The sequence below is a fragment of the Eschrichtius robustus genome, chromosome 3 (assembly GCF_028021215.1).
Source record: "Eschrichtius robustus isolate mEscRob2 chromosome 3, mEscRob2.pri, whole genome shotgun sequence".
Taxonomy (NCBI): Eukaryota; Metazoa; Chordata; class Mammalia; order Artiodactyla; family Eschrichtiidae; genus Eschrichtius; species Eschrichtius robustus.
In genome coordinates, this window is record NC_090826.1 from 20,624,790 (window position 1) to 20,638,185 (window position 13,396).

The 13,396-nt window shown below is 55.9% G+C and overlaps 1 protein-coding gene across 1 annotated transcript; it reads left to right on the forward strand.

The window, feature by feature from the left end:
• The first annotated feature begins 1,451 nt into the window (after window positions 1-1,451).
• EXTL1 (exostosin like glycosyltransferase 1) lies at window positions 1,452-13,052 on the forward strand. The gene is made up of 11 exons (XM_068537797.1): window positions 1,452-2,263; window positions 7,134-7,224; window positions 7,529-7,636; window positions 8,470-8,589; window positions 9,114-9,246; window positions 9,447-9,553; window positions 10,398-10,487; window positions 11,208-11,294; window positions 11,584-11,744; window positions 12,460-12,634; window positions 12,790-13,052. Exons 1-11 carry the CDS (start codon window positions 1,491-1,493, stop codon window positions 12,970-12,972), a joined length of 2,028 nt encoding a protein of 675 aa, XP_068393898.1. The 5' UTR covers window positions 1,452-1,490; the 3' UTR covers window positions 12,973-13,052.
• The last annotated feature ends 344 nt before the right edge of the window (window positions 13,053-13,396 follow it).

Below are 13,396 nucleotides of genomic sequence, written 5' to 3' on the forward strand. Positions count from 1 at the left end.
GGCTGGCCTGTGCGCCTGAGTGTAAGGTGCCGAGAACGGGCCTGAAAAAGCTGGAGCTGGAGCTGGATAGGACTGGTGGAGGGTGAGGGTGGGGTGGCTGAAGGAAGAGGGACCAATCCTGGAAATAGCTGGGAGCACCCTGCCCAATACCAGCCCCACCCCCCGGCCCCTTGACACCTCACTTACCTGTTGATGGAAGGGGTTAAGTGGAGAGCCTGCCTACCAGCCAGGAGCGAATCCCCCATCTGTGGTGACCAGCGGGAAGCTCTAAGGACTCAGGTCAGGAGCTCCGGGTTCAAATCCCCACCCTGCCGCTCCTTAGCTGGGTCACCGTATAAGATACCATCCCCTCTCTGAGCTTCACTTTCCTCATCCATAGGAAACAACAGTGATAAACTTTGGCCTTGGAAGGTTGATGTGAGAATTCAGAGACAGAGGTTGTGAAAGCTCAAGGCCAACTGTGAGGTGTGGGCCCTGCTGGTTATTATTAATAGCAATCCAGAAAACGGGTTTGGAAGGGGTTAAGTGGAGACCTTGCCTCCCAGCCAGGAGCGAATCAGGGCTGGCAGGGGAGGAGCCAGGCTGCCGCTAGGAAAGAGATCTAGATTGGCCAGATACTGCCCTGAGAGGGGACGCAAGATAACAGCGGGGCTTGGGGACCATGGGGCAGGGGCTTGGCACGGGGTCCCTGGCCTCTGCACCCTGATAGCTCCAAGCCAGAGGGTGCAGGACCAGCTACTAGCGTTGGAGGGAGGAGGGGCCGAGCCGCCTGAGCCAGGACAGTGGGAGGGTGGGAGAGGACCAGGACCCAGAGCCCTCCCAGCCCCCCAGGTAGGGGCCACTGGCTGCACTCAGGCCTTGACCTCAGCTGACTCTGAGAGCCCACATGGGATGCAGAGTCTAATTTAAGCACCAGCTGCAGGGCCCACAGCCCAGGAGTGCCTGCCAGTGGGCACAGGTGTGGCCAGGCTGCTCAGGGGCTGCTCAGGCAGCGGGAGGATTGGGGAGACCAGCCCTGCTTCCACCCGGCCCTGCACCCTGGCCAAGCCGCCTCCTGCGGGAACCCTCATGGGTCCCCCATGGCCTGGCAGACGGTCCTCCTCTCCGTTGAGGCCAAGGTCAGGGGGTGCAGCCAGGAGGGCAGAAGGACACTGCCTTGCAGTCTGGACAGGGGTTGCATCAGCCTGAGCAGTGCCAGGGGAAGGGGGCCCTGCTGGGAGGGCAAAGGCTGGCTTGGTTGTCCAAAGGCCGAGGAAGCAGAGTCCTGACCGCAGGAAGGCAGGGCCAGAGAGCTGGGTCCTACCTGGCCTCCTGGTGCCTGGCCTGTGACTTGCTGTTTGATCTTACACAGGCAGCCTGCCCTCGATGGGCCTCAGTCATCCCATCTGTATGATGAGGGTGCTGACCTAGAAGGTTGATCCCAGTCCCAGAGGCCTACACTCAGGCCCCTGCTCCTCCTGCTTCCTGCAGCCCTGGCTGTGGGTGGCCACATGCAGTCGTGGAGACGGAAGTCCCTCTGGCTGGCACTGTTGGCCTCCTGGCTCCTCATCCTGGTGGGAGTCTTCCCCTTTCTCCGCCTGGCAGTGCCCACCAGACCCCGGGCAGGAGCCCCCCAAGGCTGGCCCCGTTGGCTGGACGCAGAGCTCCTGCAGAGTTTCGCCAAGCCTGGGGAGCTCCTGGAAGATGGCCCTCAACCTCCTCAAGCCCTCCATGGTGGCAGCTGCAACTGGGGAGCTTGCTTTGACACCTCAAAGTGCAGAGGTGGTGGCCTCAAGGTATTCGTGTACCCAGCGGCTGGACCCGTCTCCGAGACTCACCGCAGGATCCTGGCTTCCATCGAGGGCTCCCGCTACCACACGCTCAGCGCTGCTGAGGCCTGCCTCCTCCTCCTCCTCAGCCCGGACACCCCCACTGGAGAGTGCGACCCAGTGCCCCCGCAGTGGGATGGGGGCAGGAACCATCTGGTCCTCAGTCTCCGCCCAGCCCCTTGCCCCCGGACCTTCCAGCTGGGACAGGCAATGGTGGCCAAGGCCAGTCCCACAGTGGACACCTTCCGGCCCGGCTTTGACGTGGCCCTCCCGCTTCTCCCTGAAGCCCACCCGTTGCGAGGTGGGACACCTGGCCAGCTGCGGCAACACAGTCCCCGCCCCGGGGTGGCCCTGCTAGCCCTGGCAGAGGACAGGGGCACGTGGCACGTGGCAGGAACCGACTTCTCTGCCTGCCCCTGGGATCGGCGCTGTGAGCAGGACCGTGGACCCAAGCAGTAAGTGGAACTTTCCCCTTGGGGGCTGGATGGGAAGGGTATGTGATGGGAGCGAGCCCAGGGGCCAGGGTAGAGGGCAGGATTGAGATGGGCAAACTTAGGCCTCAGCTGCTGCAGGAGGGACTCAGGTTAGACAGCAGAGAACACTACCACCGAGATGGTGATTTGCTGCAAGGGGTGTCCAAGGAAGGTTTTGGAATTCTTCCTTGGGGATCTTTAAAAGCATAAAACATGACTCACTCCTACTTATTCTTCTTCTTTTATTCCAATCCTTCCTTCCCTAATATTTTATTTAACATACAACTCTATAGTGCTTACTATGTGCTAAGCACTTTTTATAAATGATGATAATAAAATAATACTAATCTTTATCTCTGAAGTGTTGGTGTACCAGACACTAAAGCTCAGAGAGGTTGAGTAACTTGTCTGAGGCCACCCAGCCAGAAAGCACAGCCAGTATTTTAATCCAGGATTGCCTGGCTCCAAAGCCTTCAGCCTTAGAATTCTGGGTTTTAAGCAAGAGTTTATGATCAATCCTGTCAAATGCCTCAGAGCCATGGTCACAGATGGAAGCTCCTCCTATGTCTAGTTTCTGGGATTAACCTCTCAAGGTAACAGACTTTGGTTATAGCAAATATGAATTAAGTCAGACCTACAGAAGAATCCCTACCAGTGAGAGTGCCTGAATATATACAAGAGGCATGGGGACCCATGGGGACATGGAGAGCTCATTAAGAAACTTCTCTCTACCTGGGCTAGTTGTGGTGACACACCTCAGGTGGTAAAGCAGTTAACGCCTAAGCACCCTAACCCCTCTGCAACCCCCAGGAGGCCAGCAGTATCCAAAGTCTGGCTGGGCAGACTGGAGGTGGAACCTGTCACCCTAGAATCCTTCCCTTGTCCCCTGTCTCAGGTATCTCCCTATTCTTTGCTAGAACAACATGGCTTATTCTGAGCTCCACTTCCCTCCCAGGAATTCTTCACGTGGCCAAGCTCCATTTTTGCCTCTGCTTGGGGCTTCTGGGGCTTTTCTCAGCCACAGGGCTCTTGTGGGAATGGAATCTCTCTACCTCCTGAAGGCACATGGCCTCCAGGGAGCCCCGCAGCCAGGGGTAAGAGCAGAACTGCCCCTCAGTCCCCATGGCCCTTCTGCTAGGACCCATCCCTAGCAGGCATCCTCGGCAAATCACCCGAAAAGCTGAGGATCCCCCCAGGTACCTCAAGCTCCAAACTCAGACAGAGCTCACCTTTGGTGACAAGGTTCTCTGCTCACCTCGCCTGGCCTTACTTCTGATTAGGCACTTAGCCATTCTTGGTTACAGGAAGTTCTTCTTTCAGCTGACTTTAGTTATGGCTAAATGCAGTCGGTTACTGGTGAATATGAAAGTCATTTTAGCCTGAACTTCTTTGAGAAACTGAAACTTGGGGAGTGCACACAATAGGTAGTTGCTCACTAAATGTTTACTGATTGAATCCAAATTGGCCAGAGCTGGCCAAGGTTTTCTAACAGGCGTGGGCCACCCTCTGAGTAGCATTTTTGATAAGTGTATTTCCAAGGTGTGATGCCTGAAAGCCTCTAACTGTCCTCTGAATTTCAAGCAGTTCTGTCTTTGGCCTCAACCCCCCTGCAGGCGACAGGACTTGTCATCTCTGGAGTAGCTGGAGCCTCAGTTTCCCTGAAGTGCCAGGCAGCTGCCTGAGCAGCCAGTCAAGTATAGGGACAGAGAGAGAGGGAGGCCCACAGCCACAGGCCAGTGCCCGGACGGTGGCCTGAATAAACACGTGCTGGCCAGAGAAAGAGGCGATTCAGGTCCCTGCCACCGTCCCACATTCACTCCGCTGGGGGAAGGGGGGAGGGGAGAAAGTGGGCATCTGGGGAGAGCCTGCTCTGCCGCTTTACATAATTCATGGCTAATCCTCTCGAGCACCCTTCAAGGGAGGTGTTATGATCCCCATTTCAGGGAACAGGAAACTGAGGCTCAGAGACATGGAGGCAGCCAGCCAAGGGCCTTGGTGACAAACTCCGTGGTTCACCACAGCCTCCCTCACTGCTCCGATCAGGCGCTCAGAAGCAGCAGAGCTGGGATTAAACCACGCTTCTGGCTCCAAAGCCCATATTTTTCCACCTTCGCTGAACAGTCTCATATTGCTTTAGAATAAGCCTCCACCCGTTTAAATTGTTATTTATTTATTTTTATGAATAGGGAATTCATTCACATGGTACAAAATTCCAAAGGCACAAAAGGGTATACAGTAAAAACTCCCTCCCACCCCTGTCTCCAGCCACCCAGTTTTCCCTCCTGGAGCCAGATACCCTTTCTAGTTTCTCTTGTGTCTTTTCTGAAGTACTCTGGGTGTATATAAACATGTGTATATGCTCTCCCCTGCTTTTTGGGTTTTTTTACATAAATTTAATGCATGTTTTAAGGTCCCTGGCCTGTCGCCACTGGGCGCACGAGGTGCAGTGCCTAGGGCCCATGATACTTTAGGGGCCCATGAAAATGTTCTCATTTCTTTGAAAATCAGAAGAAAAAAGTGAACTTCTAAATAGAAGAAAATGCTTTCATATATAATATTAGTATGTTCGTTTTTATACCAACACAGTTATCGAATATAATTTTTATAATATTTTTATGGCTGAGGGACTGCAAAGGCCGAAGTACGCAGGGCACTGGAAGTCGCAATGCAGCCCTGCCTGTGGCCATGGGTGGAGTCACCTTGACAGCAGCCTTGGACACTGAGGCCCCAAGTCCATGCCAAGCACTTTACAGGGTCACAGATCATCAGCAATCACGACGAGATCCATCCCTTCTACAACACACACACACACACACACACACACACACACACACACACACACACGGAGGTGCTCGTCCAGCCTCTGATGGGGAATTCAGCACCTCCCAAGGCCACCCACTGGCTTTTCTCAGCCAGCTCCATTACTAGAATTTGTGCCAAAACTGACCTTTCAGACATTTAGTCCATTGGTCCTGGGTCTCTCCTCTGTTGCACACTGAGCATTCATTCATTTAGCCCCCACTGAGTGCCCATACTCTGCCAGGTGCCCTGCTAGGCCCTGGGAATACTGGATGAGGGAGGCACAGCCCCAGCCCTCAAGTAGCTTGGTCTTATTAGAGAGACAGACAAGTCACTGGTGTGACACACATTGTTAAGCAGAGAGAGGCTGGGCAAGCTGCCTGCCCGGCTCCTCTACTTCAGAGCTGTGTGACCTCTTTAGGCCTCAGTTTCCTCATCTGTAAAATGGGATATTAACAGCACATACCTCCCATCTCATAGGGTTGCTGTGAGAATGAAGTGAGTCAATGCATGTAAAGCACCGAGAACAAAGGGCATGCTCAGTAAAGGTTAGCTTGGCTCGTTACTACTGCAGTGCACTTAAGGGCTGTGGGAGCAGAGAGGAGGGAGCCATCTCTGGAGAGACCAAGGAAAGCTTCCCAGAGGAGGTGATATTTGAACTTTATACATTAAGACCAAGTAGGAGGAATTCTTCAGGCTGCAAGGCAGGGAGGGGTGCTCCAGGCTGGGAGAGAAGGAGGTACAAAGACACAGAGGGAACAGTAGACGTTAACGAGGACTGACCGATACAGTTTATTCAGCAGGCTCTCTGGCTCTGGGTTCTCTGAAGCCTTAAACTTAAGGGTTTTCAGTCCCTTAGGGCTTTACTGGGGGAGGAGGAGAGGGCTGTGGCTGGCTGGTGCTGTGGCTCTCAATGAGGTAGAGGGTGTCCTGTTTTTAACTTGTAGCTTCTTCCAGAAGAAGCCTGGCGGGACACCTGAGCATCGGGCAAAGAAGGCAGGGTCCTCTGGGAGACCCCTGGGCAGCAGGTCTGGGGTGGTTCAAATAACCTGGGGCCAGGAGTTAGCACACCTTGGTTCTAGTTCCAGCTCTGCCCCAGCCCTTTCTGAGACCCTGAGCCAGTCCTCGGGTCTCTCTGAGACTCAGTCTCCCCATCTGTTCAATGAGGGTTAGTCCAGAGGCTAAGTACTCCTAGGATTGCTTCTTGAAGGTTCAGACTCAGGACCAGATAGGCTGTAGCTGAGGAGGGTCCTGGGACCCTCTAGGCCCTATTCAACAGTCCCACTCTGAGCAGGCCTGTGAGCCCTGGAGTCCTGCACACGCACACACACACACACACACACACACACACACACACACCCCGTAGCCAGGGCATGGGCACTCCTTCCCTGGCTGGGCAGTTCCAGGGTGCTGGCTCTGAGGAGGCTGCGACTCCTACCCCTCCCCCCAACAGGCACACACAGCCTGAGTGTGGCCCTGGGGCTGGTGGGGGAGGTGGGAGGAACAGAGGAGGCCTGTCCTCTGGGCAAGGGGCCCTCTGGGCCAGGGGGCCTCTGGGCAGCGGCTTCCTGTGTGGTTCCAGGCTGGGGGCCCAGCCCACCTCCTGACAGAAGAGCCTTTCACGGGCCTGGGCTCTGAGGATGGGGAGAGGGCAGGGCACGGAGGCCACTCAGGTGACGGCCGCCCAGAAGTCTCCATGAGGCCAAGAGGTGGGAGGGCAAACGTGTGCTTGCCCAAGTCAGACCAGCCTTGGAAACGTCAGCTCCCACCACCTCCCATTTTTCAAACGAGGGAACCAAGGTCCTAAGAAGAGAAGGGAGGTGTCCAAGGGCAGCGGCAGAGCTAGAGCTGCTACCCCAGCTGTGGGCGAGGGGCAGTGTATGGCTGGGCGTGTGCAAGAGTGTCTGTTAACAAATGAGAACGTGGTGGGTTTGTACATTGTGAATTTGGGATTGTTAGTGTGGAGGGCTGGGGGGCCATCAGGGGAGTCAGGGGGGTGAGGGGCAGCTGTCTCAGGTCTCCTGTGTGCAGGGCCCCCTCCTGTGCTCCTTAGGGCCCACCCTGGGGCAACGCTACCCAATGCCACCTTCTGCCTCATCCCTGGCCGCAGTCCTGATGCCTTGCACTTCCTTCAAGCCCTGCAGGTACAACCCCGACTTGGGCATCCCCCATCCCTGTCCCCCTACACTCCTGAGCTGGAAGGGCAGTCTGGGCCCAGGCCGATGGGAAGGGCCAGTGAGCTGCCCACTCCTTTACTCTGGGACTCAGATGTGCCTACAGCCATATTCATTGCACCCTCTGCAGAACACCCCCCCACCAAAAAAACCCCACTTTTCTCTCCTCTTTACCCCTTGCCCCCAATGCAGCAGTTGCTGACTTGGAAAAGGGAGGAGGGGTGAGTGTGTGCAGGGTGGGACTGGGCTCCCCAGTGACCTCCCTACCCCCCAGGCTGGCTGCATCCCTGTGCTTCTCAGCCCTCGCTGGGAGCTGCCCTTCTCTGAGGTCATCGATTGGACCAAGGCGGCCATTGTAGCTGACAAGAGGCTCCCACTTCAGGTAGCTCAGGGCCCTACCAATGGGGTGGGGACTAGACCCGGGACATGGGAGGACCCCGGGATCCTGGCCCCCAGGCTGGTCTCGGTCCTCATTCTTATCCCCCATCTATGTATATTGATGATTTTGCGCCCAGCCCCAAGCCTCTGGGGTTCTGAGAGCAAGAACTCAGCCTCTTTCAGCCTCAGTTTCCCCATCTGTACAATGGGATAAGTTAGACCAGATGATCTCCATGGGCTCAACCCCACTGGTCCATGACTGATTAAATACCTAGTTTAAAGGAAAGCCATAAAGAATCCAAAATCTGAGTGCCTACATGGAGCTTGGAGTGGGGAAGCAAAATGTAGAGTGACTTTGCCATCTGATGAAACTCATTTTGCCCAGCTCTGAAAAACATATGCATGAGCCTTGAATCCCCTGAGAAGTGAGGATGGTGTAAGAAGTTAACAGGAATAGCCTCCATTCACTGAGCCTCTACAATGTGCTAAGCCCTTAATATGTATAATCTAATTTAATCCTCACAACCACCCTAAGAGGCAAGTACCATTATTGTTCCCACTTTACAGATGAGGAAACAGACTCAGACAGATTAAGTAGCTCATCCACAGTCACACGGTTACTAAGTGGCATTTAAACTCAGCTCTGTGTGACCCCTGAACTCTTGATTGCTAAGTTACCTGGGATTTTGCCAAGGCTGGCAGCTGCCAACCCACCTGGAGAAATGTGGGGAGCGGGCTTCTGCTTCCCAGACCTCCAGCCTAGGTTGTCCCCACCCCAGGGTGAGTCAGGGCCGGCCAGGGCCCCATGCCTTCTCCTTTGCTCCCTCTGTGCCCCAGGTCCTGACTGCCCTCCAGGAGATGCCCCTCACACGGGTCCTTGCCCTGCGTCAGCAGACCCAGTTTCTATGGGATGCCTACTTCTCCTCAGTGGAGAAGGTCATCCATACCACTCTGGAGGTGAGGGGGATTCACCTGATGGGGGTTCTGGTGTTTGGCTCTGCCTCATCCCTGCCCCTCTCCATGCCCCTCTCTTCGGACACCTCCTCTGCCCTGGTGTTTGGGCTTGCCTCTTGAAGATGCTTCTGGGATGAATCAGAGACTTGGCTCGGAGCTCTTGGATGAGTTCCTTCTCCAGTCTCGGCCTCAGTTTCCCCATCTGTAGCAGACAGATTTCAAAGCATGTGCCAACTCCAGCTGATGGGCATTGGTTGCCTGGGGCGTATGTTGGGAGGGATTCTGGGTCCGGAAAAAATGTCATGACCTGTTAGTGGTATCTGCCATGAGTGAAGACAGCATCACGGAGTGACCCCCTACCCTGGACTTCTGAACCTTTCAGTCCCCAGCGATCTGGTGTTGCAGATGCTGCCCTCCCCAGATTCCTGAAGGGGGAGGTGTGGGGCTGCACTGGGTCCTCACTTCCTCAGACCCCGCCCATGGCCACACCGGCCGCTCCCTCTGCACAGCCTTCTCTCATTTCACAGATTATTCAGGACCGGATCTTTGGCGCCTCTGCTCACCCCTCGCTACTGTGGAACAGCCCCCCAGGGGCAATCCTGGCCCTGCCCACTTTCTCCCCAAGCCCCTCGGACTTCCCCTTCTACCACCTACAACAGGGTATGCCCTAGGGATGGGACAACTTGAAGTCCCTTCATCAACTCTCCCCAAGTCTCTGCCCCAGCCTCAACCATAGAGCCCCATCAAGCCCCTCCCCAAATCCCCCACATCTTTTCTGGCCCCTCAAGTCCCCAACTCAGGTCATTCTTGGGGGGTTGTGTCCCCCTCCCGCCCTAATAGCCTGTGTCTCGTTCCTCCAGGCTCTCGTCCTCTGGGCAGGTTCAGCGCCCTGATTTGGGTGGGGGCTCCAGGCCAGCCCCCCCTGAAGCTCATCCAGGCCGTGGCAGGCTCCCAGCACTGTGCCCAGGTCTGCCCCCTTGCCAGCTGGGGTGCCGGGATCCAGGATGGGGGCAAAACAGGGCAGAGCCCTTGAAGACATCTGGACGCCAAGGACAACCACACATTTTGGGGGGAGGCATGGGAAGGATTTTCAAGTACCATTGCTGCCTTCCTCTTTCAGTCCCAAGTTTCTAGTTCCTTTCCCCCACCTCCATCCCCGCTTCCCTCATGGAAACTGATGAAGCCACCTGAAAAACAGGTGCCTCTTGTGGAGGTTGAAGTAAACATACATGCATTCGTTTATTCATCCAGCCTTTTCTGAGCACCCTGGGCTTGATGCTGAGGATGCAGAGAAAAAGTAGGAAAGGATTCTGCCCCAGATTCATATTCAGTTAGCATTTCCCAGCACACAGACTGTCAAATATCACTTCCAGAGAAGCCAGATAGGCTCTTGAGAGTACCTGGAAAGGAGACAAGCATTTAGCTCAGCCAGGGTGCAGACGGATCAGCTTCAAAGATGGGACATTTGAACTGGGCTGGGAATGATAAAGGAGCAGGAGGAAGAGAATGAAAACCTTTGAGAGAAGATGGGGATGGGGCATGGGCTCAGGGCCCAGGCTAGGTGCGGCTTGAGTTCTAATGCTACAGGTAGCTACCTTCGAGTACCACTGGAATTCACGCCTTCCGGAAGATCAGAGGCAAAAACAGGGCAGTCATGAAAGGACCTTGGCTCTAACTAAACTCCTCCCAAACTCACATATACAGCTGCTCTTCCAAACTTCTTCCACCCTGAGAAAGATTACTCCTGGGACACCCCACACACACCCTGGCCTTCTGACCCAGACTTCAGGAACATCCCCCTTTCCTTCCAGATCTTGGTTCTCTGGAGCAGTGAGAAGCCATCCCCAACCAGGTGGCCCAAGACAGCAGTGCCTTTGACAGTCATTGATGGGCACAGGAAGGTGAGAGATGGGGAGGGATGTGGAAGGGTGGGCTCACCCCCGGAAACCTGAGATCTGGGGAGGACATACACAGCGTGATTTACTTGGGCCTGAGCCAAAGCTGGACTTCAAGTTGGGCCTGGAGAAATCAGACCATGGGTTTCAGCTGCAGGCCTAATAGAAATGATTCTCTTCCATCCCTGGCCCTTGTGAATCGTGCTTCCAGAGAACTGGGGTTTTATGTGATGAGGGAAGGCAGAGAGAGTACATCGCTGTCTCGGGTAAGGGACAGAGGGGAAACCTGGGCAGGTGGCAGCATTTTGGGCGGGGGTGAAGGGGTGGCTTCCAAGAACCTGGGTTGGTGTGACACACCTGCTTGCCTGTGCCGTTCTGGGAAAGTCCCTTCATCTCTCCGGACCTGTTTCTTTCAAACGAAGGATGTTTGACAACCCTTCCAGGGTCGAGGTGAACATTTAATGTGACAATAGAGGAATCCTGGAATGTCAAAACTGGAAGGGCCCTAGACACCAATGGCCCCATTTTACCAAAGGGCAAATTGAAGTCCAGAGAGGGAAAATGAGGTCCTCAGGTCAGAGTTCCAGGCAGACTTGCTGTTTTCACTGCTCTTCCTTCTACACCATGTCTGCAGGGGCTCCTGCTTAGCAGATATTCAGATACTCATCATGAGAGCCTGGGGAGGGGTCCTACGGCTGAGTTGCCCTCCGCTCCCTCCCCCTGCAGGTCAGTGACCGCTTCTTCCCGTACAGTGCCCTCAGCACCGATGCCATCCTCAGCCTGGATGCCCATAGCAGTCTTTCCACAAGTGAGGTGAGGACTCCCAAGAGGAGCCCTGGCAGCCCTCAGATCCCGGGAGCTGGGATGACCAGAGATCAAGAAGTCCAGCCTCCTGCTTTAGGAGTTTTCAGCTCCTAGCTGCAAAAGCACTGTTTCTAGCTCCCAGTTGGGAAAGTTCCCCTAAGCATCCCCTGAAAATTTTCTAGCTCCCTTCTCCTCTCCCCTGAGTCCCCTCAGCCAGGCTGGCCTCGCCTCCATGTCTCGGGAGGCTCCTGGCTGGGCAGGAAGTCCTTCCTCACACCTTACTTAAACATCTCCCCAGGTGGACTTCGCTTTTGTGGTGTGGCAGAGCTTCCCGGAGCGGATGGTCGGCTTTCTGACGTGGAGCCACTTCTGGGATGAAGCCCGGGGTGGCTGGGGCTACACTGCCAAGAGGACCAACGAATTCTCCATGGTTCTCACCTCGGCTGCCTTCTACCATAGGTACAGATGCCAGCCCCGGCGCAGGGCGCAGAGGGCCAGAGAACACTCCTTTGAACCAGGAGCAGGGTGGCGTGGGAGTGGACACAGCAGTCAGCCGAGAGCTCAGAGATCCAGGTTCAAGGCCACTTCCCAGTGCCGTGATGGGCAAATCTCCTCACCTCTCTTGAGGTTCAGTTTCCTTGTCTGTAAAGTGTATTCACCCCACAGGGCTGGTGTGATCATCAAATAACAAAAATACATGAAGTCCTTGGCACACAGTCAACAGATGGCAGCTAGTTGTATTTTAAGTAGAGCCATGCAGAGGACAGGGACAGTGTTTGGATTTTGGGGTGGGTGAATCCACAGCCGTCCTGAAGCTGGTCTTTGGCCTGCCATGTTTGATGGCCTTGGAACTAGCTGATCCTCCCCTCATTCTGGCTCTGGGTTCAGACTTCAGAGCCCAGGGAAGGGGGCCCCAAGGAGCTGTGAGGGAGGGGGCAGGGAGTTCACCGTTGGCTGCAGACAAGCCACAGAGCACAGAGTAGTGGAGAGTGGTGCATACTTGGGGTGGGTGCTCTCTGAGGCAGCCAGGGCTCAGCAGAAAAGGGAGCAGGACTTTCCCAAGAAGCTTAGGAATTGGAGTCAAAGGGAGAGTAAGGTCAGGAGGGAAGAGAATGGGGCCTGGCGGGTGGGTGAATTCGGCTGCAGCCTCTCCCGCTCCTCCCTCCTTACCCAGGTATTACCACACCCTCTTCACCCACTCCCTGCCCAAGGCTCTGAGGACCCTGGCAGATGAGGCACCCACCTGTGTGGATGTCCTGATGAACTTCCTAGTAGCATCCGTCACCAAGTTGCCCCCTATCAAGGTGCCCTATGGGATGTGGCATCAGGAGGCCAGACCTCCTCCACTGGTGAGGATCTAGGGGGGTGGTCGGCACTGGGAGGGCCCCAGCTGGGGAAGGGATTCCCGTTCTAACTCTAACCCTTTTTGCTGCACGAGGCGGGGGTAGGGTGGGGTTCCGAGGACAGAGAAGCCCTCCAACGCATTTCTCCCCGCCCCCCTTAGGAGCCTGGGGGTCCGGGGCTCAGGCAGGAGCCGCAGCCCGCAGCCCAGAACTGCATCAACCAGATGGCGGCAGGGTTCGGCCACATGCCCCTGGTACCTTCTCGCCTCCGTCTGGACCCAGTGCTCTTCAAGGACCCGGTGTCCGTGCTGCGTAAGAAATATCGCAGCCTGGAGAAGCCCTAGGAGGGACTCGCTGAGACCCCAGCGGTCGCTGCAACTGCCTCGGGGGAGGGGAGAGGCTCCGCCTCCTCCCTTGCGGTATCTGGAGACCCAATCAAGGCTGCCATTTAGCCAGCACGGCAGTACCCGATTGGCCAACCACCGCCTCGCCCCCCACCCCCCAGCCTAGCCGCTAGTGGCAATTCCCACGTTCACGTCGCTGGCTCTGGGGCCCTTCCTCTGCCTTCGCAGACCCCTTGCCTGGAATGCCTTTCTCGGCTTCTCTGCCGAGCTTACATCTACTTCTCTTTCAGATCCTCGCCTCCTCCACGAACCTGCCTGACCCCCACCCCCGCCCCGGATCCTCTGCGCTTTCACAGCCGGGTGTGTCCCTTAGTCCCGACGCTATTCATGCTGCCTCGCATGGTACACCGTCAGGCCCCAGGAC

Excerpts from the sequence above, each read along its gene's own strand:
- EXTL1 (XM_068537797.1), top strand. The coding sequence starts at position 1,491 with ATGCAGTCGTGGAGACGGAAGTCCCTCTGGCTGGCACTGTTGGCCTCC. Across the intron at positions 7,637-8,469 it reads ACAAGAGGCTCCCACTTCAG|GTCCTGACTGCCCTCCAGGA; the intron begins GTAGCTCAGGGC and ends TCTGTGCCCCAG. Across the intron at positions 11,295-11,583 it reads GCAGTCTTTCCACAAGTGAG|GTGGACTTCGCTTTTGTGGT; the intron begins GTGAGGACTCCC and ends ACATCTCCCCAG.